The following is a 20,857-nucleotide window of genomic DNA, read 5'->3' on the forward strand; positions in this document are numbered from 1 at the left end:
TGTTGATCCAAATGGCGGTGGATACGTCGTCGTGTCTTACTTACGTCCCTGATGCATTATTGACGCGCGGCGTTATACAGGCAAGGCGTTACAGGGACAAGGAAGGCAGCTTTGTTTGATGGAAATGCCTGACACGGCATTCTAGTTGGGGGGCTTCCAAGGGGCGGTGGCTACTATGTAAATTGGATTGATGCCGAGATATGCGGACAGGAGTCGAGATGCAAAAACCTCACTTGGGGCGAGAGTATCAGGGTGGTTCTCTTCCGGGCTACAGCCAGCCAGCCAATCTATTCGGGCCGTGATACCTGTACACCCCCTCGTGACCCGCCTCCACTTCCGGGTGCTGTTTCCGCGCTGCTCGGGGCTGGGCGTAATCTCGAGTGCTCTTGCCGTCTACAGAGTGAACAGGACCCTCCCTCCCTCCCTCCCTTCCTGTACACACTCGCTCCTCCAACTCTTTCGGTGCGTTGGATCTTGAACGGACTCGCCCTCTGGGAGGTGAAGGGTAAAGCTGATGGTGGAAATTGCCTCTAGGTAGGTATGTAAATTGGAATGAGTGAGTGAGTGAGTGTATCGGGTCGAACACCCATCGTACCCGGAAGCTGTTCCCGGACGTAAGGGCGTACAATGTATCGCTTGCTCTCATGCGCGTGGAATGATCATGACCAAAAAAAGAGAGGCCGGATTGCGTCATCTTGGCGCTCTGTTATTCTGCCCAAGCCCTGATCCTTTCCATTTCCCCTGAATTTAATTCTTTTCATCTTTTTTTCTTTTTTTTTCCCTTTTTTTCTTCATGTCGGTGACTTCCAAATCCACCTTTTCCCACACTGCAGCGGTAAACGCCGGTATCGGCCCAATCCTTCCATCACCGATCCAATACATTCGCGAGCATACACCACCGACACGCTAAAACCCCTAGCCAACCAATAACCTCCTGCAACGATCAGCGCTCGTGCATACGTTATCGCAGATTTCCCCCAAATCCGTAGATCGTCGATCAACGCCACCAGCGAATTACCAGCAGGCTAAAAGGTGGAACGATTGGAGCTCGACGGACGCCAAGCCTCGAGGTAGATGAAGTAGATGGATATGCAAGGCTAGGTGCCCAACGGCCCAATAGAGGTCGGATGCGAAGTTTCAATTAAGGTAGTGGGAGGCTGGGGCGCGCGGGGGAAGGGGGTAGGGGGTAGGTAACAGATCGCATATCTGCATTCTTGACAGCTGTCGTTGCATGCAGCTAGTTGGTTTAGCCGCTCGCGGGCCCTGCAGCGTAAAGTAAGGTAGATGCTCGAGCGCCAAGTGTGTTTGTTCTGCAGGCAAAAACGGAACGTGACGGGAGACGGCGGATGTGGTGGCATCGAGATGCATCGAGATGGGAGAAAGATGCGACTGGGCCCCAGGTGGGAATCGGAGATGATATGGTGATCGAAATACCGGTCCGTCGAACCACGGAAGAAAGAGAGTGCAGTTATCCGGAGAGCCTGATGCGTTCCAATAAGGTGCAGGAGGGTAGTAATAAGCTTTGGATAAGGATGTCCAGTTTGGGAAGTCGAAACCGTTGAGGTCGGGGTAGGCTAAGGCACGGAGGTGGAGAAGGGATACGTAGAGTGCGCAGGGAGTGAAGGATTGGGGGACTGCAGGACAGGGCGGCTTGAATGTGATATGTGACTATCCGCTGTCAGTTGTGCTTCACATTGGGGGTAACTTTGGGGGGAGGTCCCACGAGTCGATCCCTTCTAGCGCCAGGATAGGAAACTCCAGGCAGCAGACCGCTGTCAAACTTGCAGATACCCAGCTTTAATGTTTCGGCTTCCTGTCTTTTTCTATATCCGCTGCTCACTGAACTCTAAGACCCAATTACCACACGGTGGGAGAGATAGCAGTGCAGTAGATCAATGCAGGAAAGCGCTGTCAGACGTGCAGGTAACCCGACTTTGATCCTATCAGGCACTGTGACATAGGACCTGCCGCTGTCAACTGTCTCTCTCAGCGGCCAAAGCGTACAAGTGATGCAGCACACCGCTGTCAAGCATGCAGATGGCCAACCTTGGAAGCTGCACGGTTGTTTCCATCATGTAACCATCCATGATCGGCTGGCACTCTCAAAAGTCGTCAGCATGGAGAAGGCTATGCAGCAGAGCGCTGTCAGGACAGCAGGGTCACGCCCCTTGATAGGAAATCGACGTCAAATTTGGGGGTTCATCGCGTATGGTTAGTGCCGCTGCCAGAAGCACCTCAGACCGTGAAAGTCTGCCGGGAATCGATGGGAAAGTCTCGTGTCTCCCAGCTGCTACCCCTATCAAAGGTACAAAAACCCCTTCATCTAATCTGTGCAGTAGGCTGTAGCTCGGTGTGAGTTTCCTCTACTATTTTGCACTGTCCCGTACCAATCGTACTCGAACGGGCCGTAGTCAGTTGAGACCAACAAGAGCCATCATGCATCAGACAGAGCCATCATGCATCAGACAGAGCCATCATGCATCAGACAGAGCCATCTTGCATCAGACCGCTGTCAGGCATGCAAACCATCGTCCTTGCAGTAGTCTGACGTGGGGCTTGCCTACTGTTGTTGAAAGATATCATTATCCGCTGCCAATACCTGGCCCATCAGTAATATCTGTCACGTAGGCATCAAGTTTAAACAAGTCGCCCTCGTAGTTGCAGATGTTCCACCCTCCAACGTTTTTGACTCAATATTGAGTTGATCTGCTGTTGTGATATGTTCTTATCTACTAATAAGTCTGCTTCAAGGTCGGATGACAGACGGCTGTCAACCCTGCAGATTAACCTCCTCGTTCAAACAACTCTCTTTGCCATTATTGTAAGCGACCCCTCGCTGTGAATGCCAGGTACTTCGGCGCGACAAAACACTCAGTCTGCACTCTGCCGTGGGAAAGGTTCCATTACTCAGAGATGTGAGAGCTGGATAAGTCGATGCTTTGTAGCTGTCAATCTCATGTCAGTGCGTAGGTTTGAGCGCTTGTATTCGAATGCCGTGGACCGCGGGTCGTTTAAAAAGGCGGTGAGATGATGGCCTCGTTGGGGGGTTCAAGACTCCGGTATATTATCTAGCGACAGCCATTCCGTGAAAATGCCATACCCCGAGTTGCGTCACACAATTGGTGGGGAAAAGCTTCTGCGGAGCAGAGGTATTCAGGGACTGACCAGTCAAGAGCGATTCAGATAGCATAGTGTGGTTTGAAAGTCTGTAGTCTGTACAGAGGAAGCCAGGTGGACTTCACGTAGCCATTGCGCAGCCCGCCATGCGTGACTACACTTGTTGGCAAACAATGCATCTGTCGAGCTAAACCGCGCCAGGATACCCGCCTCCTTCCTTTGCTAACGGAGAGGCGATGGGCCTAAATCGACAGAGTGGAATGAGTGATCCGGAACACCTGATACGTCTTGTGCGGTCTAGTAGTGCCCATAATTGTATGCAAATGGCGGATTGTTAGATGCTTGTTGCAGAGATTGCGTCGGTGATCCGATGTTCCTGGCGGGGGTAAGCAAAGACTCGTTTCGGACTGAAGAAGAGCCCACGAGTACGTGTGAAGTTTTTTTTGGTTCGGCTAAAGACCATGGATGAGAGGACTTTAATGATCACGCCATCGGCCTGTTAATACAGGGTTGCGCCATCCGTGGAGCCTGTAGCGTTATCCGTCTCCAGTGTGAAGAGCTTTGAGAGAGGTTGTTCGCTGTATGATGCTTAAGTTAAACCATAACATGAGCTGTCCCGGATGTTTAAAAGGCGGACCAGGTGCAAGAAGCGACGATGCAACGACCTTTTGGATTTCAAGGTACATTCCGATGTCCATAGACCTCCGTCGACCGTGGGAAATGATTGGCTAGGAAACTGTCGAAAACCACTTCTGACCCCACGGTTGGGGCAATGTCAATGGGAGGTCCGATAGCTAAAGCGTCTAGAGTCGTGAGTGCTAACAGGGAATCAAGGTTGCGGAACCCAACTTTGACGCGGGCGACTAAAAAGGATTGATTTTTGAGATGATGGAAGGGACGACCGGGCCTCCAAAGCACCGCACTACACTTTGGAGCGGATATGATAGAGGAGTCACACGAGACTGATCACAAACACTGCAGAGTCTTCATTCGATGCAGCTGAAATTAAAAGTAGGAAAAAGGGGTAGGAAAAGGTTCCAAGTGAGGTTCTATGGTTTTCAGATGCTCGTGGCTGTCCACTCTTTAGAATATATAGCCGCTCTGGACGAGAGATGGTAGTTAGAACATCGAGTCAGAAGTCAAGACCCGTCCAAGAGACGCGGTTCCTCTACTTGGTTCATGGCCGCTATAGCAGAGAACGTACCTGATTTAGGCCCGTTTGAGATTTGAGACTGGAGACTTGAGACTTGACATGTAAGTACCTTCATAAGCTAGACTCGATGAGGCTTAGCAAGATGCCTCTTAAAGACACCGGATTTTTTTGTTCAATAAGAATATCAATGACGACGACAAAAAGATGCCACAATGCGCACTGTGATCGGAAGAGCCAGCCTTGCTGAGTACTCACTTGCTCAATGTATGACGAGTCGTTGAATACCAAGATACCGTATTCTTTCCTATCATGCCAACTGCCAACACGGACCTTGTTCCCGTGTCCAGTGACCAGTCCAGTCAAAAAAGCCAAAAAAGCCAAAACACATCTGGGGAATTACAATCCGTTGCTGGGAGGTGGGAAGAGGAGGGGAAAAGGAAAGTTGGGAAAAGGAAAATTGGAAAATAGGAATGTCGATATCAAAGGTACGAACGTGATGGTGTCTGGTGGTGCATTTTTTATTCCTACTGCAGGAGTGCATAAATTTCATGCACGATGCAACCATGACTACGAGGAGGCGGCGATCGAAACAATCTTTGGTACCTATACCTACCCTACATTACTTTACTGTATTTTCTATGATTAACTTATTGCGCCAAGAAAGCCTCTTTTACCTTTTACCAGCAAACATAAATGCTTCCTCTGCCGGATCTATTTCCGCCGTCAATATGATTGGATGATGATGACGATGTTGTCAAAACCAGGAAATACGTCCGGTTTTGTTTTTGCGAAGAATAAGGCCAACCGCCACCGTGACTGTGAGCATTTATCCCATCCCTTTGTTTCTTTCCTGACAGCTATCCGCACGGCGCAGTAGACCAATATAAGATATTCCTGCTCGCGTAGGGATAAGATCCGTCCGTCCCTCGATGCCTCGCGTGCTAAGTGGTTCATAGAGCGGTGTCTTGCATCTTGCATTGTTTCCCTCTTCTACAAAAAATTCTTACTACTGCGACGTTGACAGCGCCGAGCGGCTTTTTTCGGATGTCGAAGCCACCGACTCACGCTGTCTCAGTCTACACAAGTCTTTCCGTATAGGTACTTTCATGAAATCCAACAAAGCCTTTTCTTATCTACAGGACCCTCCTACCATTGGATGGCCGTGTTTAATACTCTTCTTTTGCAACCTGCCAGTGCCACTCAAGGAGCCCTTGGTACCAAATCATCACATCGCGCTTCTGCTCCTCGGCACCCTGCATCTTTTGGATTCGGGCATCCACCTAGCTTGCGCCGTTTCGAGAAAATTCTACGAGGGCCCCATGGATTGGGTTTTCTTGCCAAATTTGCCTCCCCAGCTCTTTCAGCATCACTGTTCTTCTGCAAAACTTTGCCTTTCGGATTTTTGCGACTTACTTTGAGCCATGCATAATACCATTGGACCCTGTAACATATTGAAAGCAATCCACGGCTTCACCCAATTGAAATTCACCAATGAGGGGTAGAGTACACGTTGGGCATTAGCGATTTGCTTCATCCGGGCGCAGATAAAGACCTCTACTGCAGACGGACGACTATGGGCAGGGCATGCACGGTTTCAAGAGCCATTGAGCTGAAGATTTTCATTTGCGAGCGTGTAGGATGCAGAATGCGGAGAATCAGATACTTACCGTCATCAATCGTGCCGCGCAACAAGCCCAGATTGTAGTTTAGCATACTTCAGATCTTCGGTGTTTGCCGGGGTGCAGCTGACATAAATAGACGCTCTCGGTAGGGAAATCGCATGGCCAAGCGGCGACGATCGCTGAGCGAGAAGATCTTGGTTCAAACCTCAAGCTTTGGGATTATTATCAGCCGCCTTTAGGGCAGATGAAGCCTGAGGAAGATTGCATGGCACGTACGAGGCATTCGTACCCTGAAACGCCTTTTGTGATTAGGCAACAGCAAATGAGCTGGCAATGGGAAAGTCACGAGATGATTCCTGGAAGCCACGAGTGGAAGATGTCAGTACGAGGGAGACTCGGCAAAGGGAAGAGGGTTAGGCCTAATTCTGATTCAAACAAAATATTTGGTCTTAGGGATGATGAGATCGTCATGGATTATGATCATTGTTGGGGGGGGGCTTGTTCCAGCAGAGAACGGAAGATTGATCCTACTGGTGCAAAAGACATACGAGGGAGATGGATATTTTGCAGAGAGACTGGATGCAACGGGCCAAGCCATCAGGCTAAGATCTCTACTTTCTCACTTGTATGCAATGTACTTAACCGACATCTGAGAGCGAGGCGGGCGAAGATTAAGGTATCTTAGGGAGCACTAGGGGAGCACTAGCCGGCACAGGTCTGAGCCGCTCCAAGCCTACCTCTCGCTTGACTTGCATCGAAGGGTGAAGCAAGTGCAAGGATTTCTTGAGTGGAGGGATCAGCAATCTCCGATCTCACTAAGGTTCTTAGCTCCATCCGCATTTCTTAGCCCTTCCCGCATCCCTGTTAGAGAGTGGAATCTACCGCCGAGAGGGACTAGTGTCTGTAGTATCCACACATTTTATGCACGTCCCACCCACACCACGGTCGGAGAGAGTAGAGCCCGTTCGCTGTGTATGGCATAACGCCATCTGAAATCCTACCCGATCTGACTACCAAGTCGTCTCGCTTCCCCTCTACTTTGCTCCAAGCATCCACCTCGTCTTTTTTTTTCCACTCTCTGCTCTAGTCTCTCCTCTTCTACATTGCGCCCTCAACCCCGTCAACCCTTCCCTTTCTCTCCCTTTCACACAACAAATTGCCTCTTTTCCTACCTACTTACTTATCATCCTGCTGCAGTGACCAGGCACCCATTCACAACGTCCATCCTTCCCGTCTCCTCCGCCATCTGACTTCTTCTCTACTAAGACCCGTTCAATTGTGGCGGTCAAAACTTAATCGGTGACATCTTGCCTGAAGATCGGGAAACACGTTTCTCAACCGTTTGACACAAAACTCACTGCCCGAACACTCGACAAATCATCCATCGAGAGAGAAAACTTCCGAGCAATCCAAAGCGCAATCAGTGACAACAGACCGAAGTGTTCCCTCCAAACCACCGGGTGTTCCGTTTGCCGTAGCGGTTAAACCCGCGTAGATTCCAGTTTGTGCTCAGCTGGCGGCCAGCGACAGCTGCAACACAAGGGGAAACCGGTGGCAGATCTACATAAACAAGCCGAGGGACGTCGGCGCAATCCTGGAGAGAACGTCGTCCAACCCATCTCACATCCAGCTTTGCGGATCGCACGCAATGGCCGACACAGTATCCCAAAGGTCAGTCCTCACGATTGCCCTGATCATTCGACGTTGTTGCACCTGGAGAGAACATCACATGCTAACCAGATCACAGTGGTCCTTTGCCTCCGATCACTTATCTGGATATGGAGAAGGTCAAAAGAGAAAACCCGTACAATCATAACATCTCCATCACCTCGGCCCTCCACATGCCTGCGCCACCGCTCATCAGTCCCTCCATCTACTCTGGTCCACCTCCTCCGTATTCATATCCTTCTTCGGCTGCTAGCTCAGTGGTGGGTAGCAGTGGAAGTGGCCCTGGCGCTGCTGGTGCTGGAAACTATAACTCTCAGGCAGATACCCGTCGGATATCTGGAGACGATAAAGAACATCTACCTGCTCCTCAACGGCAGTCTTTGCCATCGATATCAGAAGCACTGACGGGGGACCAACAGCAGCCGATATCCATATCCTCACTGCTCTCTTCGACCACTCCACAGCCGAAGTTTTCATTGGTACCAAAAAGTCCTACAACCCCGGTTGGGAGATCGTACCTAGACACTTTTCCAAAAGGTCCTCCCGATTCGTTTCCACAGCACACTTCTGCATCTTACCGTCCGCCGCAGCCGTCCGATCGCTCCAGTGGATCGAACTACTCTCCTCACATGACAGCCCCTTTGGGGGAAAGTCGATTTTCAGCGATGCCTCCCTTGGACTCACATCAACCTGTCCCACCACCACCTAGAACGATATCAAGTCCTCTACATTATTCACGACCTGGTGCTTCACCCATTCAATCACAACAAAATTACATCCCACCATCTCCTATGCACGAGAAGATCGCTCGCCCTGCTCCTCCACCACCTATGTCAAACGCTCCGTTCGGATACAGCGTGAACAATTATCAGCCCGCTTACTCTTATCCTCCGTCAACGCCTGGAGTCTCCTCGTATCGGACGCCAACGCTACCACCATCTGCATGGCGGAGTACTGCACCAGAGATTGAGCGAGTCGATGAGATGAGAAAAGCGACCGCCAAGGAGACATCGCCACCTAGACCAGCTTATGGGGAGTCTGTGAAGCGCCATCTCGACAATTTTGATCTAGAGACGTCCCTCAATGAGGTCAGTATCCATCGGCGTCCCTTGCCATCAGTTTTCTCTAACCGATCCCAGATTGCCGAAGGAAGTGGCCGTGGACTAGAATTCTCTCGTCTTTTCGGCACCCGTGCCCATCAGACGCATCGCTCAGGCCCTGTCCCCGGCTCATTGCCATCATTGACCGAATGCGATGAGATAATCCGACAGCAAACTAAAGTCCTCGACGCTATGTCTCGTATTAGAGATGTCATTTGTAAGCAGCAACAAGCTCTCGTCGAGCAAAGAAACTACGATCAGCAGAATTACAAAGCTGCTCCTAGTGAAGCTGACGACAATGAATCCAACTCCTACATTGATAAGCTTGAAGGTTCTGGTGGTTTCGCTGGCGCCGATGCTAAGAAGAGAAGAGGCAGAGCGGCACCGCCGGGTAGGTGCCATAGCTGCAACAGAGCCGAGACGCCGGAGTGGAGGCGTGGGCCTGATGGTGCGAGGACGCTGTGCAACGCTTGTGGTCTACGTATGCTGTTACTCCATTTCTTTGAATTACTGATTGCTGACAGTTTCCAGATTACGCAAAATTGACCAGGAAGATGGGACCCAAGGCCTCTGCCTCAACTGGCTCATCAAATCTGCGTCCCAAGGAGTCGAGCCCTCACTCTCCTTGAGATGGGTCGCTGACACTGTCTCATTTGCACGAAAGGGTTGGGAGGCCACGAGGCCACGTCTGGCCAGACGGTCCGAATTTTCTCGAAACTCATTTCTGCTGGACTACTCAGAAATACGACGAGGTCTATTCACCAACCCATCTGTTCTCCTGGCGTCCATCCATTTTCACAGCAAGTTCTCAACATCATCTCCCCAATCAGAAGTATCCACTATCTATGAGATTCGTCATCTCTACCTATGACTTGTACAAAACAACGCAAACATACACCATAATCACGACTGATTATCTTTTGCTTTTGCGATGATACCAGCCTTATCAGAGGCCCGCGACCAGCACGCGTCCTGCCCTTGACAGACGCAGACGCAATGACATGACTTACAGGGGTGGGCGGCTTTGGATATACGATTTTACAAAGGGGTTGAGGAGGATGATCTGGCTGGGGTTCGTAAGTGTTTTGCATTGAAAGGGCGCAACAAAGGGTTACGTCTGCGGTGGAAAGCTTACAAGGTTTACCGTTCAGACTGGCCCGGAGGGGGAATTGGGGATGAAGACAATTTTTGAGAGCAAGGATCTGGGATATGTAGAGATGACAATTACGGTTTGACAACATGCGTTTGCTTTACTTCCTTTTGTGCTTGTGATCTGTGAATTTGGTTGCAATACGGGTCTAACTCAGCAGGCACAGCTAGCTAACCTCCAGATCACCCACGCAGTTTCTCCTGCTTTACTTCAATCCCCTCCCACGCCATCCTGGCGTCGCGCTCAAGCGATCTCCACGATGCAATCTCAATACGAACCAACTCGAATACGAAACCAATCTCGCCTCGTATCTCCGAGTCCTTTCTCTACCAAGGTACCGCACTCAGTATACCTTTGCATCATTTCACCTGCCGGAGCGAGCGGTCACGAAGGATTTCATGCAATGCGCCGTTCGGTCAATACTACCTACCTGCCTGTTCCAAACCCGGATACGAATACGTACTCCATGTCCCAGATTGAATCTAGCTAGCACCAAAAAGTTGGTCTTGCTTCTGCATTTGCATACTACGATTCCTCCGTCTTACCGCTTTCCTCGCATCTTGTCCTTCGATGCCGGTTCGTTGAGAGTCTGTCGCTTTGCTCCAAGTACCGGTTTCCACATACGAATCCCCCACTACTACTCTTATCCTCAGCTACCATCGATCAGCACACTCCGCCTGTCCCTCCCTGAATCCGCGTAGCATTGCCCATTAAATCTTCAAGCCTCCACTTCAACTTCCGTTTACGAACTAGTAGTGGTACTCTCCATCACGGTGCGAATAGGATGGTGGTATGAGAAAAGCCTCAACGAAGAAGAGGACGACGGCCTCTGCCGGACAACCAACGCCTCCACAAACACCTACCCCGATCCCCATCGTGCACGCCAAAGCCAAAACCCGTCACCCCCGTCACCTCACCCGCGACCGACCGACAAGCCCAGCTCGAGCTTCTTTACAGATCCCATCACTACTCCATCCCAGCCCATCGCTCCCCCCTCCCTCTTCTCCGAATCCACGCTCTCCCCACCCTCGCGCGCCCAGGACATAACACAGATATCGACCGGGCCCTTGTGATTCCACCACCTCAATCCCCCACCCCCCACCTAAAAACCGTACCCATCCTTTTCCACCCCCCCGGCCCCAGCCACGTCTCCATACCCACAATCATTAAACAACCGCCTCCCTCGCCCCCGTCGTCCCCCGCGTCCTCTGTTCGATGGATGTAGTTCGTCACTGCAGACGACATCACACCGCATCCTGTCGTCGTTTGGGACACCGCATCCCGTCGTCGTTTGGGACACCGCATCCCGCGCTTGAGGTGCACAAGGCGCGGTGGGATGCAGATCCAGGGGTGGCCGCTGGTTGAGGGTTGTTTTTTTTTTTGTTTTTTTCGCTTTCTGTCGTTCCTTTCTTTCTTTTCTTCTTTTTTTCTTTCTTTCTTTCTTCCTTCCTTCCTCCCCATTCTTTCCCCCCCCACGCATGCAGCCGACGCACTCCCTTCCCTTCCCATCCGGCACTGCGGTTCCATGGTCCGAGGTAGTACGTGCAGCTATCGCGCGGCGGGGGAGGGGAGGGGAGGGGAGGGGTTCTCCCTGCTTTTGCTGGCGACCGAAACACTTGCACTCGTTTCCGGCAGAGGGGGTAGGGCGTGAGAGGGTCTTTTTGCGAGCGCGAGAGGAGGAGGAAGTCTGGGGCTGGGTCATGGGATGGGATGGGAGGGATGGGGGGCGATGGGAGATGGGAGATGGGTTGGATGGGTTTGCTCTTTTTTGGGGGGGTTGGGGAAGAGGGAGGGTGTCTGGCGAGCTTCGTTGGGACTATTGTGGGGGGTTGCGAAGGTGTGGGGGGTTGCGGGTGGGAGACGGCGTATCGAGGGGGGGAAACTGGTTCCAATCGGAGAAAAGCTTTTGGTGTGGAGGATCGAGCGCTGGATGATGCTGCAGAGAAGGAAAGAAATGGCCATGGGCTTTGCGACATACACCGGCAGAGGAAGAAGACGGACGGTGGGAGTGACGTGACAAACCCTCTGACGTCCATGCCACGATGTGATATCCCAGATTCTCGTCGTGGCTCAGGTCAAAGCACGCTCCCCCCTCCCCCCTTCCCTCTTGCCCTTGCCCTCGTCGTCCTCCGCCACCACACTCTCAATCACACACTCCGGTATCTGCCCCCCCCGGGTTCCGGCTTCACAAACCTCTCTATCTTCAGCCCTGCTCCCTCTAGCAATTTCCGCCATTATTTCTCTGTGCGCTCCATGCCGCCGAAGGCTATCACTTGCAGGTCCGTGAGGGGCTTCGAAAGGGGCCGCGTTGGTGTTTGGGAGGAGGAGGTCGCTGATGATGAGTCTTGACGGCAGTGGGGAGAGGTAGGCGTCATGGCACGGATGGTGTGGAGGAGGGTTTCGCGGCACGCGCTGTCGGGCCAGTTGTGGAAGACGAAGCGGAAGAAGTAGATGTTTGCTCCTGGGGCTGTGGTGAGTATAGTTGTGGTGAGACAGTTGGACGTTTGGAAGGTAGAGAGGGTTCGGAAGGGAGGATTATCCAGGGGCCAAGTGTAGAAAGAAACGTTTGACAATCGAAGGCAAAGCTTGCCCAGGCTTCTTGAAAGATGTTGCATACCCTTGACAGGCTGCGGAGCGAAGAAATCGCGCGCGATAACTTCCACTCCCTCCTGGCCCTCAGCTACCTGGGGAAGGTCTTCTATGACAACCCTGCCATTGAGCTCGGGATGGTCATTGCGGAACGTCCTTGATGATTTCCCACGGCCGCCACCCACGTCGACGAACAAGCACCTTGTCATTGCTCTGTTCGGACAGGCCAGAGTTTATTTTTGAGGCTATCGTCGGATGCAAGGGAGAGACTTGAGAATGCGTTGTACAGTCCCCTCGTTCAACTGTGCATTCGCTGATTGGAAATCATTGAACATCTTCATCTGCTCGGGATGAGCTTGCAGCCACTCTTACACATTCAGTTCTGTGCGATGTGCGAAGCCAAAGAAAGAGTCACGCCGATCATTCGGGTTTCGATAATTGAGTGAGGTGAGGTAATCTGTCAATTTGGGCATTATATTTGTCGTTTCGGTCATTTCCTTGATCGTTGCCCTTGCTCCTGGTTTCATCAAAAAGGTTCGACATGATATTCTGGGCATAAATTTCCTCCCCATCTTCGTTAGAATTGCCAATGCAGAGTAACTCTCTCATGATCCGCGCCGTCAGTGGAGGATCGATGCCACATCGATGCGCCAGTTCCTCTGCTGTTGCTCTCTCTGTATCGAAGGCCTCGAACAGCTGGATCTTCAGGCTACCCTGAGCGCTGCATGTGCTGCAGGCCCTTTGGCAATTGCCACAAGCCTGTTCGCTGGCTACTCGGGTGTTATGGCTAGGTTCCGTGCTGCGCGAAGAAGTCTTGCGCTGTCGCTATGAGAAACGGTCGAGCTGTCTTAAGCGGCTTGCAGTTGGGATATGAGACTATGTACGTCGAGCTGGTCTGGCGAGGGGACCGCCATATTGACGATCTTTGAAGCCAATGAGGTGTTCCCTCCACGTTCTCAATAGTAGCGTGAAGACGAAAGAAAATTTGTCTGCAAGCCTACTTGCCCAAAGATAATAAGAGGTCCACGGAGATTTTGGCTCACACAGCAAAAAGGAGAGATGCTCTACATAGACAAGGACGAAAAATTTACTATATGCATGGAATCGGGTCTGCTTTGAACCAATCCTTCGCGACGTCTTTTTCTAAGGCAGACCCTCATTAGATGGCGAGCTGAAATGTGTCCAAGGGGTCGGAGCCCTGAGTGCCAATAGGCTGCTTAGACTACCTAGGAGAATAAGTCGGGTGCCTGCATTTCTGGCGAGGAAGGATCACCAAAGGATCGTGAATCAATCCTCAGGCCATGCAACGAAATCCTCCGAGAGAAAAGAGTCAACGTCATCATTTTCCTCTTCTCCGATCGCTGTGCGTAGTCTTATGTATAGTATTATCTTTATTTCAGGAGGTGTGGATGCCTAGCCGAGATGTCTTACAATTTGCTTTCCCCGCTACTGCAAGCCACTTGTATTTACAAGTTTCCCGTCTCTCTCACGAATCCTGATGGAATTGAAGCCAGCAATCACTCTGCCCGAAGATGGGTATGGTCTCACTAGGACCTACGCCTCATCTACCAGGTAAAATTACTCGACTTGAAAAGTGCATTGTGCTAAGTGGTTGTTGCGAGGTTGAATCTCCAGCATCAGACTACTTGGGGGGGGGATACATTGGGCTACAACATTCACCCTTCCGTTCCAATTCATGAGCATGGAAAAGGTATAAGGGTTGCAGACGTGGGAACTGACACATCGTAAGTATGCCTTTTCGTTCTCTAAACATCTGAGCTTCTGCCGCTGATCCAAAGCATTGACATGGGATGGCAGAACATGACCTATCCGATCAGTTACCCGCACTCTGAAGCAGCAATTGATGCCGTCGATATATTTCTAGACCAATGCCCGCCTCAAGAATGGCTACCCAAGAGCATCTCACTTCGCAGGCTTGATGTCTACTCGCCCTTGCCGGCAGATCTAGCGGAGAAGTATGACATATCGTCAATCAATGTTCGGCTGTTTATCTGTGTCCTAAGGGACAAAAATCCAATACCAGTTCCGAGAACCCCCCGAAGATGCTAAGTGGGTCTCTCTCGTCGGTCAGATGGCTTCAGACCGATTCCAGAAACCGCTTCTTAACCTATTTTCGACTGACCAGTCAAATCAGAGCCTGGAGGACATCTTCAATGGTCTGAACATAACTTCTTTACCACCATAATTGCTGCCGCACGTTCAGAATGACAGCATGGATAAGCTCAATAAAGCGCTCTTCGCGAGTAAAGCGGGCCAGTAAGTCTAGTGTTTGGCAATGCCCAATCAAGATTCCTGTTAACGATTCTATCATAGATGGGTAACTCGCCTCTCGGAGACCTTCAGTGAGCAAGGATTTGTCGACGTGCAGCAAGAAGAGTAAGTGATGCATGCCAATCGCCCGTTGAGTGTTGGATGACCCGCGCCCGCGCCTCTCATGGTGCATAAACAAATTGTCTAGGTGCGGCTTCCTAAGGTGGGGTACCCAGTACGGTGCAGGCATCCTCCGGTAGTCGATGCCCGAATCCTACACATTAACACTCTCATTCCTCCACTTGAAAACATCAACCCCAGCTTTACGTCCTTCTCCTGCCGGCTAGTGCTAGTCTTCCCCAAACGGTTTCGAAGGCAATCACCACCTCTGAGTCTACATCCGAGAAACTAAAGCCATGTCCCGCTCAACCGAAAAGCCCACAGTTCTCCTTGTCCACGGAGCATGGCATAATGCTTCATGCTGGGACTCTACTCGCGCTGAGCTCAAGAAGCTCTCCTACCCCACTGAGGCAGTGCAAATGAAGAGTTCAGGCAATGCCGTGACCACGCATTTAGAGGACACCGCTATTATCCGTAAGACATTGGAGTCCTTGATCGTGGCAGAAGGCAAGGTCGTCATCCTCGTTATGCACTCATATGGAGGCGTGGCAGGAACAAACGCAGTGCATGGGCTGGAAGCCGCTGCCCGTCAGGGGAAGGGCGAGAAAGGCGGCATCATCCATTGCCTTTTCGTCGCTGCTTTCCTGGTGCCCAAGGGCGGCAGCCTTATAGGAATGTTTGATGAAGCACCAACCTACCTCTACCCTGATGTAAGTCACAGCATATCGCGTATAATTGTCAAAGGACTTTGACGCGTTTGCTAACTCTTACAACAGCCACAAGACTCGAGCTTTCTGCTCGTCAAAGATCCCAAAGACGTCTTCTACAACGATGTCTCCCCGGATGTCGCTGAACCTTGGACTTCGCAATTCCAACCTCAGTCCACTGCGAGCTTTGCATCTACAGTCGATTCAGTGGCTTGGGAGAGCGGCTTGGTACCCTGCACGTATATCATGTGCGAGAAGGATCAAGGGGTGTACTTCTGGCTTCAACAGAAAATGCTTGATGATGTGACCAAAGAATCTGGAAAACCGTGGAAGATCGAGAAGACGGATTCGAGTCACAGTGCTTGGCTAACACAGGTGCCAACAATTGTTCGATTGATCGAAGCTGCAGCTAGCGCTTGAGCGATTGTGTTTAAGCGCGAATGTCGGAGGATGAGACATGCAGGGACCCAGATGGTAGTCGTTGCGAGCAGGCAGGAAGTGATCCCAAGACTTCAGGTTCGGCCCTTCCACCATGGCGCATGCTACCAGTTCCACCCATTCGGAGTGTGGAGTTCTATTATTATCGTTGAAAAATGGACATGATGATGATGCTGCAAGAGGAAAGCGGTAATATATTGTTCGGTTACGGCACGTTCCAGGGGTTCCAGCCAAGTAAGGTCTTGGTGCTTGGAAGGAAGTCCGAGGTCCCATCATCTCGCGTATCAATATGATCAATATGTGCGTCTGCTAACATTTATGCAGCGACAAGCGGTCAATAATCATTGGGTTGGGACCAAAGTCATCGCATCCTCCCCCAGTGCCCCCACCTTCACCACTCCGGAAAAGGTGGCTGTCAAAAGATTCGCCCAATGGCAATCCAGATTGCCCTCAACTGTGGAGTATTGCCTTTTGATCCTGCAGGATCAAAGAGGCGTTGGTTCTGCAGCCGGGAGAAAGAGTAATCCTGGAGGAGGCACTGGCACCGACGACGAACTCAGACTCGGCATTACCACGGAGACAAGAAGGAACAATAGGATGCTCACCTCTCACTTCCACTCGAATCCTTGATTCCACTTTATTTGAGCCTCCATTGTCAGCATGGTGTGATGGAGAGCCAGTATAGGCAGCATAAAGTTTCATTTCTATACACCAAGTCTCCTGACTATTTTCTGTCCGAGTGCTTTTTTTACCCTTCGTCAAAACATCCTCTTTTTCGCCACCATGACCACACCGACTACCAATGTCGACCTCCGAGCGAGTCAGCAGGATGTCCCCTTGAAAGCAATCATCCCTTTCGTCCTCCTCCCACTTATAGCAGTCATTTGTCGCTTCATCGCTAGGGGGATACAGAAGCCGAAATTTGAATTCGACGATTACAATGGTCTCGCGGCCCTCTCATTCACCCTCGGATGCTTTACTCTCTCGATGGAAATGACACATCTCGGATCTGGGGAACACCTGGCAGCTGTTCCACTCGGAAACATACCGCAGTACTCCAAGGTAAATTTAATCATCCTGCGGCGTCATATCCGCCTGCCTCCCAACCCTCCGCCCCCTCTTCCCCCGTCTCGCTTCCTCAAACAGCCGTTACACAAGGGCAAACCCAAGACGGACAAGCGGATACGCGGATATAGGGACGCCGAGACGAACAGGGAACAATCTTGTGTTTGCGGATGGGCCGAAGACGGCGATTCCATCCTCTTCGACCCACGCGCAGGATGGAAGAGGGTTCGATCCGGAGGGTGACGATGTGTCGCTGGATGCTACTAGTGTGCAGAAGGACGTCAGTATGACTCATGAGATACTTTGAAATCAGTCGGTAGAAACTTTATATATTTCTTGGAGTACGAATGTATTCCCATGGGCCGCTGGAAAGCCTGATTGCCACAGGTCTTTCCATTTTGTTTTCAAAAACGAAAACGCGGTGCCGGTATACCCAATAGCAACCACCAAAAACGGTCACCCTATACAGATAGGTAGATAGATAGATAGAGCCGAGCTATACCTGAAATAATTGCCATGATATAAAAAAATCACATCACCACTACACCCAACCGCCTCTATCCACAATAAATCAATCAATCCTCCCCAGCGAAGATCTCTCATTTCCCCTCCCCTCCTCTCCTCTCCTCTCCTCTCTTCTCCCTTCCCTCCGGCCTCACCGGCACCCTGCATTTCCAATCCACCCGAAATAGTCAATCCTCCCAATTCCCATTCCCATTCCCATTCCCATTGCCTTATCCTGAGTCTATCCAACAACAACCGCGTCCCCGGCCGACACACCGAAAATCGGAATGGAAACAACCCCTCTTCATCGCCGCACTCTGCGTAGCGGGTAGACTCGGGTGTGTATCTGAAATGGGAGGAGGCGTCTGTATCGATGGGATGCATTCGAAGCTGATGACAACATGAAAGTCCCACAGCCCACCCCCGCTTCCCCCTCTGCATGTAGCATACATACATACATACATACATACATACGTACCTGTGCCGCGAGGCAGGGATTGATATTCGGAGACTTTCGGTCCGGTTCGGCGATGCGGAGAGGATAGTGGAGGAGCTACGTCGTGCAGGCTGGGGGATATGGCTTGAGGGCTGTGGGTGAGTGGGTGAGTGAGATCTGGGGATTGTCGAGTGGGAAGGTGATGTTATCGAGGATCGAAAATTGTGGAGGGAGAGAGAGGGAGGGGGAGAGAGAGAGAGAGAGAGAGTGTGTGAGAGAGAGTGTGAGAGAGAGAGGGGTTGATGATGGAAATAACTTTCAGTGTTATATATTGTTGTGATCAACATTTCCTTTCATGATCGATCGATGGAGTCACTCACTCTTTCCATCTTTCGTCTTCGTTGTTTGTTCACCGGAAAGGACTGTATCACATGCGTACACCTACCTACCCACCTACCTACCCATCTATCTTACTCGCTTCCCTCCATTTCTTCGAGAAAGAATGGCACTAGAAGACTGGGCGTTTCCACCACGCCCGTTGCACCCACCCGCTCCCAACCCTCATCGACGAGATCGCAGCTCCAAGGCCTGATCGGCCTTTCGTATCGCTACCCGTCAACGACGACGACCTCTCCGGAGGATACAGAGAGTTCACGTACAGCGACTCTGCAAGGGTAATGGAAAGATGTGCGTGGTGGATCGTTTCTCTGTTGAGACGGTGTGAGAGGTCTGAGAAGAAGACTCTGGCGTATGTGGGACGGCAGGATGTGCGGTATGCGGTGCTGATGTTGGGGGCGGTGAAGGAGGGGGGGAGTATACGGTTCGTGTTGTCCGCCAGCGAGAAGAAAAAGAAGCTTGATGTTGGAGGGAAAGAGTGCGTGGTGAAAGAGAATAGACTGACGAGAAGTCATGCCAGAGCTTCGAACATTCCATCCCGCAACCGTGGCCGAATCCTGCCTCTGTCTCATGCAACACACCGGCTGTAAATCCCTCTTATTCGCCGAGCCCATGTTCACAGTCGTCTATCCTATCCTCTCAGCCCAGCCTATGACCGTATTAGCCGTGCCTTTAGTCTCCTCCTTCCTGTCAACCTCCAATGGGGAATCTGTCTCACCGATACCCTTCTCAAATACTCTCGCCGAAGTCCGCAACGAGCCCTTCAACATCGTACACTACTCGGGCACCACTCGCCCTCCCAGACCCATCCTTTTATCCACGAAGCCTTCGTGAGCCGTTATTCCTTTTTCTGCAGGATCAGCTCAAACAGTGGAGGAAATGCTATAGCGTACGCCCTCTTCCTTGGCCTACGAGCTTTGATCGCAGCGCCTATCTCGATCACCGCGGGATTGTATCAGCTTCTTGAATATAATATCGTGTATGACTATACGGTCGCCCTGCCACCGTCATGGATGGTGATGACGGCTACGATTCTAGACTAGATACACACGCACAGAGATATGCAATTTACCATCGTTCCTCCCAAGCATCTCCGAGAGATGGCGCAGAACCCGAGCTGGCTAGAAAATCTGGGTCGATTGCAATGTCTAGCCTACCTCGGCGCGCCTCGCCCCTCCGACATCGGTGGTACTTTGGCGGCGAAGACGAGAATGACGACGCTGTACTGAACAACGAGAACCGGGATATATCCCAACGAGCTCACAGATCCAGAAGATTGGGAATACATATCTTTCACCTCCCTGTTTCCGTACGAGATGCGGCCCGTGTGTCAGGATTTGTATGAGATCGTAATAGTGCGGCGGGAGAATGGCGATGCGTTTGAGGAGATCTTCAACGTCCACCCCGACTTAGAGAAATGGAGAGTCCAGGATCTCTTTTCAAAGCACCTGAACAAAGACGATGTAAAGCTCTACCGCGGGCGGACCGAAGACCTCATCATCTCTTCATTGGGCGAGACCTTCTTGCCGAAGAGTATGGAAGGCATGATCGAGTCGCGTCCAATCGTCGATGCAGCGCTGGTGACCGATCGAGGCCAAGCTGGCCTGGCTTTACTTGTGGAGCCCCAGGCAGCGGTGACGTGCGTGGAGATGAGGATGAAGGCTCTCAAGGATTCCAATCTTACAGAAGAGGCAAAAGCGGAGGTGGGAACAGATGCACAAAACGTCGAGAATCGGGATGAGAGTTTGACTTGGAGGGGGCTACAACAGCGAGGATTGCCAGTCAGGGCATTCTTGTCTGATATGAGAAAGGCAAAAGAGAAATCCAGTGGATACTTCATATGAGATGCGGGTATCACGCATTCACATCCACCCTTGTATCAATACTTTTCCAATGCCGTTCGGATCATGTAGGTATCACAATAGTCAGCTCACGCCGACGCTCAATGCTCGGAGTCATCTTGAGATCGGACGCGTCGAAGGGAACAGAGTGCAGATGAAGCTACAGGCACTCATTGGGTTCAATCCCTCAGCGGATCGGTCAGACTTCACCAGCTTCGGATGACGGGAACGACATATAAAGAGTAGAGCTCCGAGGTCCCCTCGTAAGATGTGCAACAATACGAAATGTTATGCAGGGATGAAACACGAGATTGTCCAAGTGTAAAACATCTTGCCGCAGACAGTCCGCCTGGTCCCCACAGATCAGCAATAGACACTAAGCATGCCAAGTGCCGATGTTTCAGACCTATTTTTGACAGGTTGCTGCTGTTGAACAGGGATCGCTTGCCCATTTGGGTTATGCGAGGCGCCGTAAATGGGTATTCGCTTCTCCTGCGACGGCGGAACAGATTGACGACGTGGCTAGTTACAACACATATTAGGGTGCTGCGCCCACTCTAATGTCGGATTCTTTGACAGTGTTTGACCCCAAACCCTGCATCTCGCTATTCTCCAAACACTGGTTAGTTTTGAAGAGAAGATGAAGAGCAGAAGAATGGAAAAGGTCGGCAAGAGCAGAG

General features: G+C 51.3%; 6 protein-coding genes across 6 annotated transcripts; 5 read left to right on the forward strand and 1 right to left on the reverse strand.

The window, feature by feature from the left end:
- Positions 1 to 7,540: 7,540 nt before the first annotated feature.
- Positions 7,541 to 9,289, forward strand: HO133_002051 (uncharacterized protein; the record flags this gene model as incomplete). Its single annotated transcript, XM_037292978.1, has 4 exons — positions 7,541 to 7,563; positions 7,640 to 8,648; positions 8,700 to 9,141; positions 9,192 to 9,289. The coding sequence occupies 4 exons, from the start codon at positions 7,541 to 7,543 to the stop codon at positions 9,287 to 9,289; spliced, it is 1,572 nt and encodes a 523-aa protein (XP_037150631.1).
- Positions 9,290 to 12,044: 2,755 nt separating this feature from the next.
- Positions 12,045 to 12,608, reverse strand: HO133_002052 (uncharacterized protein; the record flags this gene model as incomplete). Its single annotated transcript, XM_037292979.1, has 2 exons — positions 12,045 to 12,277; positions 12,428 to 12,608. 2 exons carry the CDS (start codon positions 12,606 to 12,608, stop codon positions 12,045 to 12,047), a joined length of 414 nt encoding a protein of 137 aa, XP_037150632.1.
- A 2,478-nt stretch (positions 12,609 to 15,086) lies between these two features.
- Positions 15,087 to 15,917, forward strand: HO133_002053 (uncharacterized protein; the record flags this gene model as incomplete). Its single annotated transcript, XM_037292980.1, has 2 exons — positions 15,087 to 15,500; positions 15,567 to 15,917. 2 exons carry the CDS (start codon positions 15,087 to 15,089, stop codon positions 15,915 to 15,917), a joined length of 765 nt encoding a protein of 254 aa, XP_037150633.1.
- Positions 15,918 to 16,090: 173 nt separating this feature from the next.
- On the forward strand, positions 16,091 to 16,565 carry HO133_002054 (uncharacterized protein; the record flags this gene model as incomplete). The annotated part of the gene is made up of 2 exons (XM_037292981.1): positions 16,091 to 16,216; positions 16,260 to 16,565. 2 exons carry the CDS (start codon positions 16,091 to 16,093, stop codon positions 16,563 to 16,565), a joined length of 432 nt encoding a protein of 143 aa, XP_037150634.1.
- A 153-nt stretch (positions 16,566 to 16,718) lies between these two features.
- HO133_002055 (uncharacterized protein) lies at positions 16,719 to 17,243 on the forward strand (the record flags this gene model as incomplete). The annotated part of the gene is made up of 2 exons (XM_037292982.1): positions 16,719 to 16,997; positions 17,082 to 17,243. The coding sequence occupies 2 exons, from the start codon at positions 16,719 to 16,721 to the stop codon at positions 17,241 to 17,243; spliced, it is 441 nt and encodes a 146-aa protein (XP_037150635.1).
- Positions 17,244 to 19,345: 2,102 nt separating this feature from the next.
- HO133_002056 (uncharacterized protein) lies at positions 19,346 to 20,180 on the forward strand (the record flags this gene model as incomplete). Its single annotated transcript, XM_037292983.1, has 2 exons — positions 19,346 to 19,661; positions 19,693 to 20,180. The coding sequence occupies 2 exons, from the start codon at positions 19,346 to 19,348 to the stop codon at positions 20,178 to 20,180; spliced, it is 804 nt and encodes a 267-aa protein (XP_037150636.1).
- Positions 20,181 to 20,857: the final 677 nt, after the last annotated feature.

The sequence above is a fragment of the Letharia lupina genome, assembly GCF_014066315.1.
Source record: "Letharia lupina isolate WasteWater1 chromosome Unknown contig_14, whole genome shotgun sequence".
In the NCBI taxonomy this organism is placed as follows: Eukaryota; Fungi; Ascomycota; class Lecanoromycetes; order Lecanorales; family Parmeliaceae; genus Letharia; species Letharia lupina.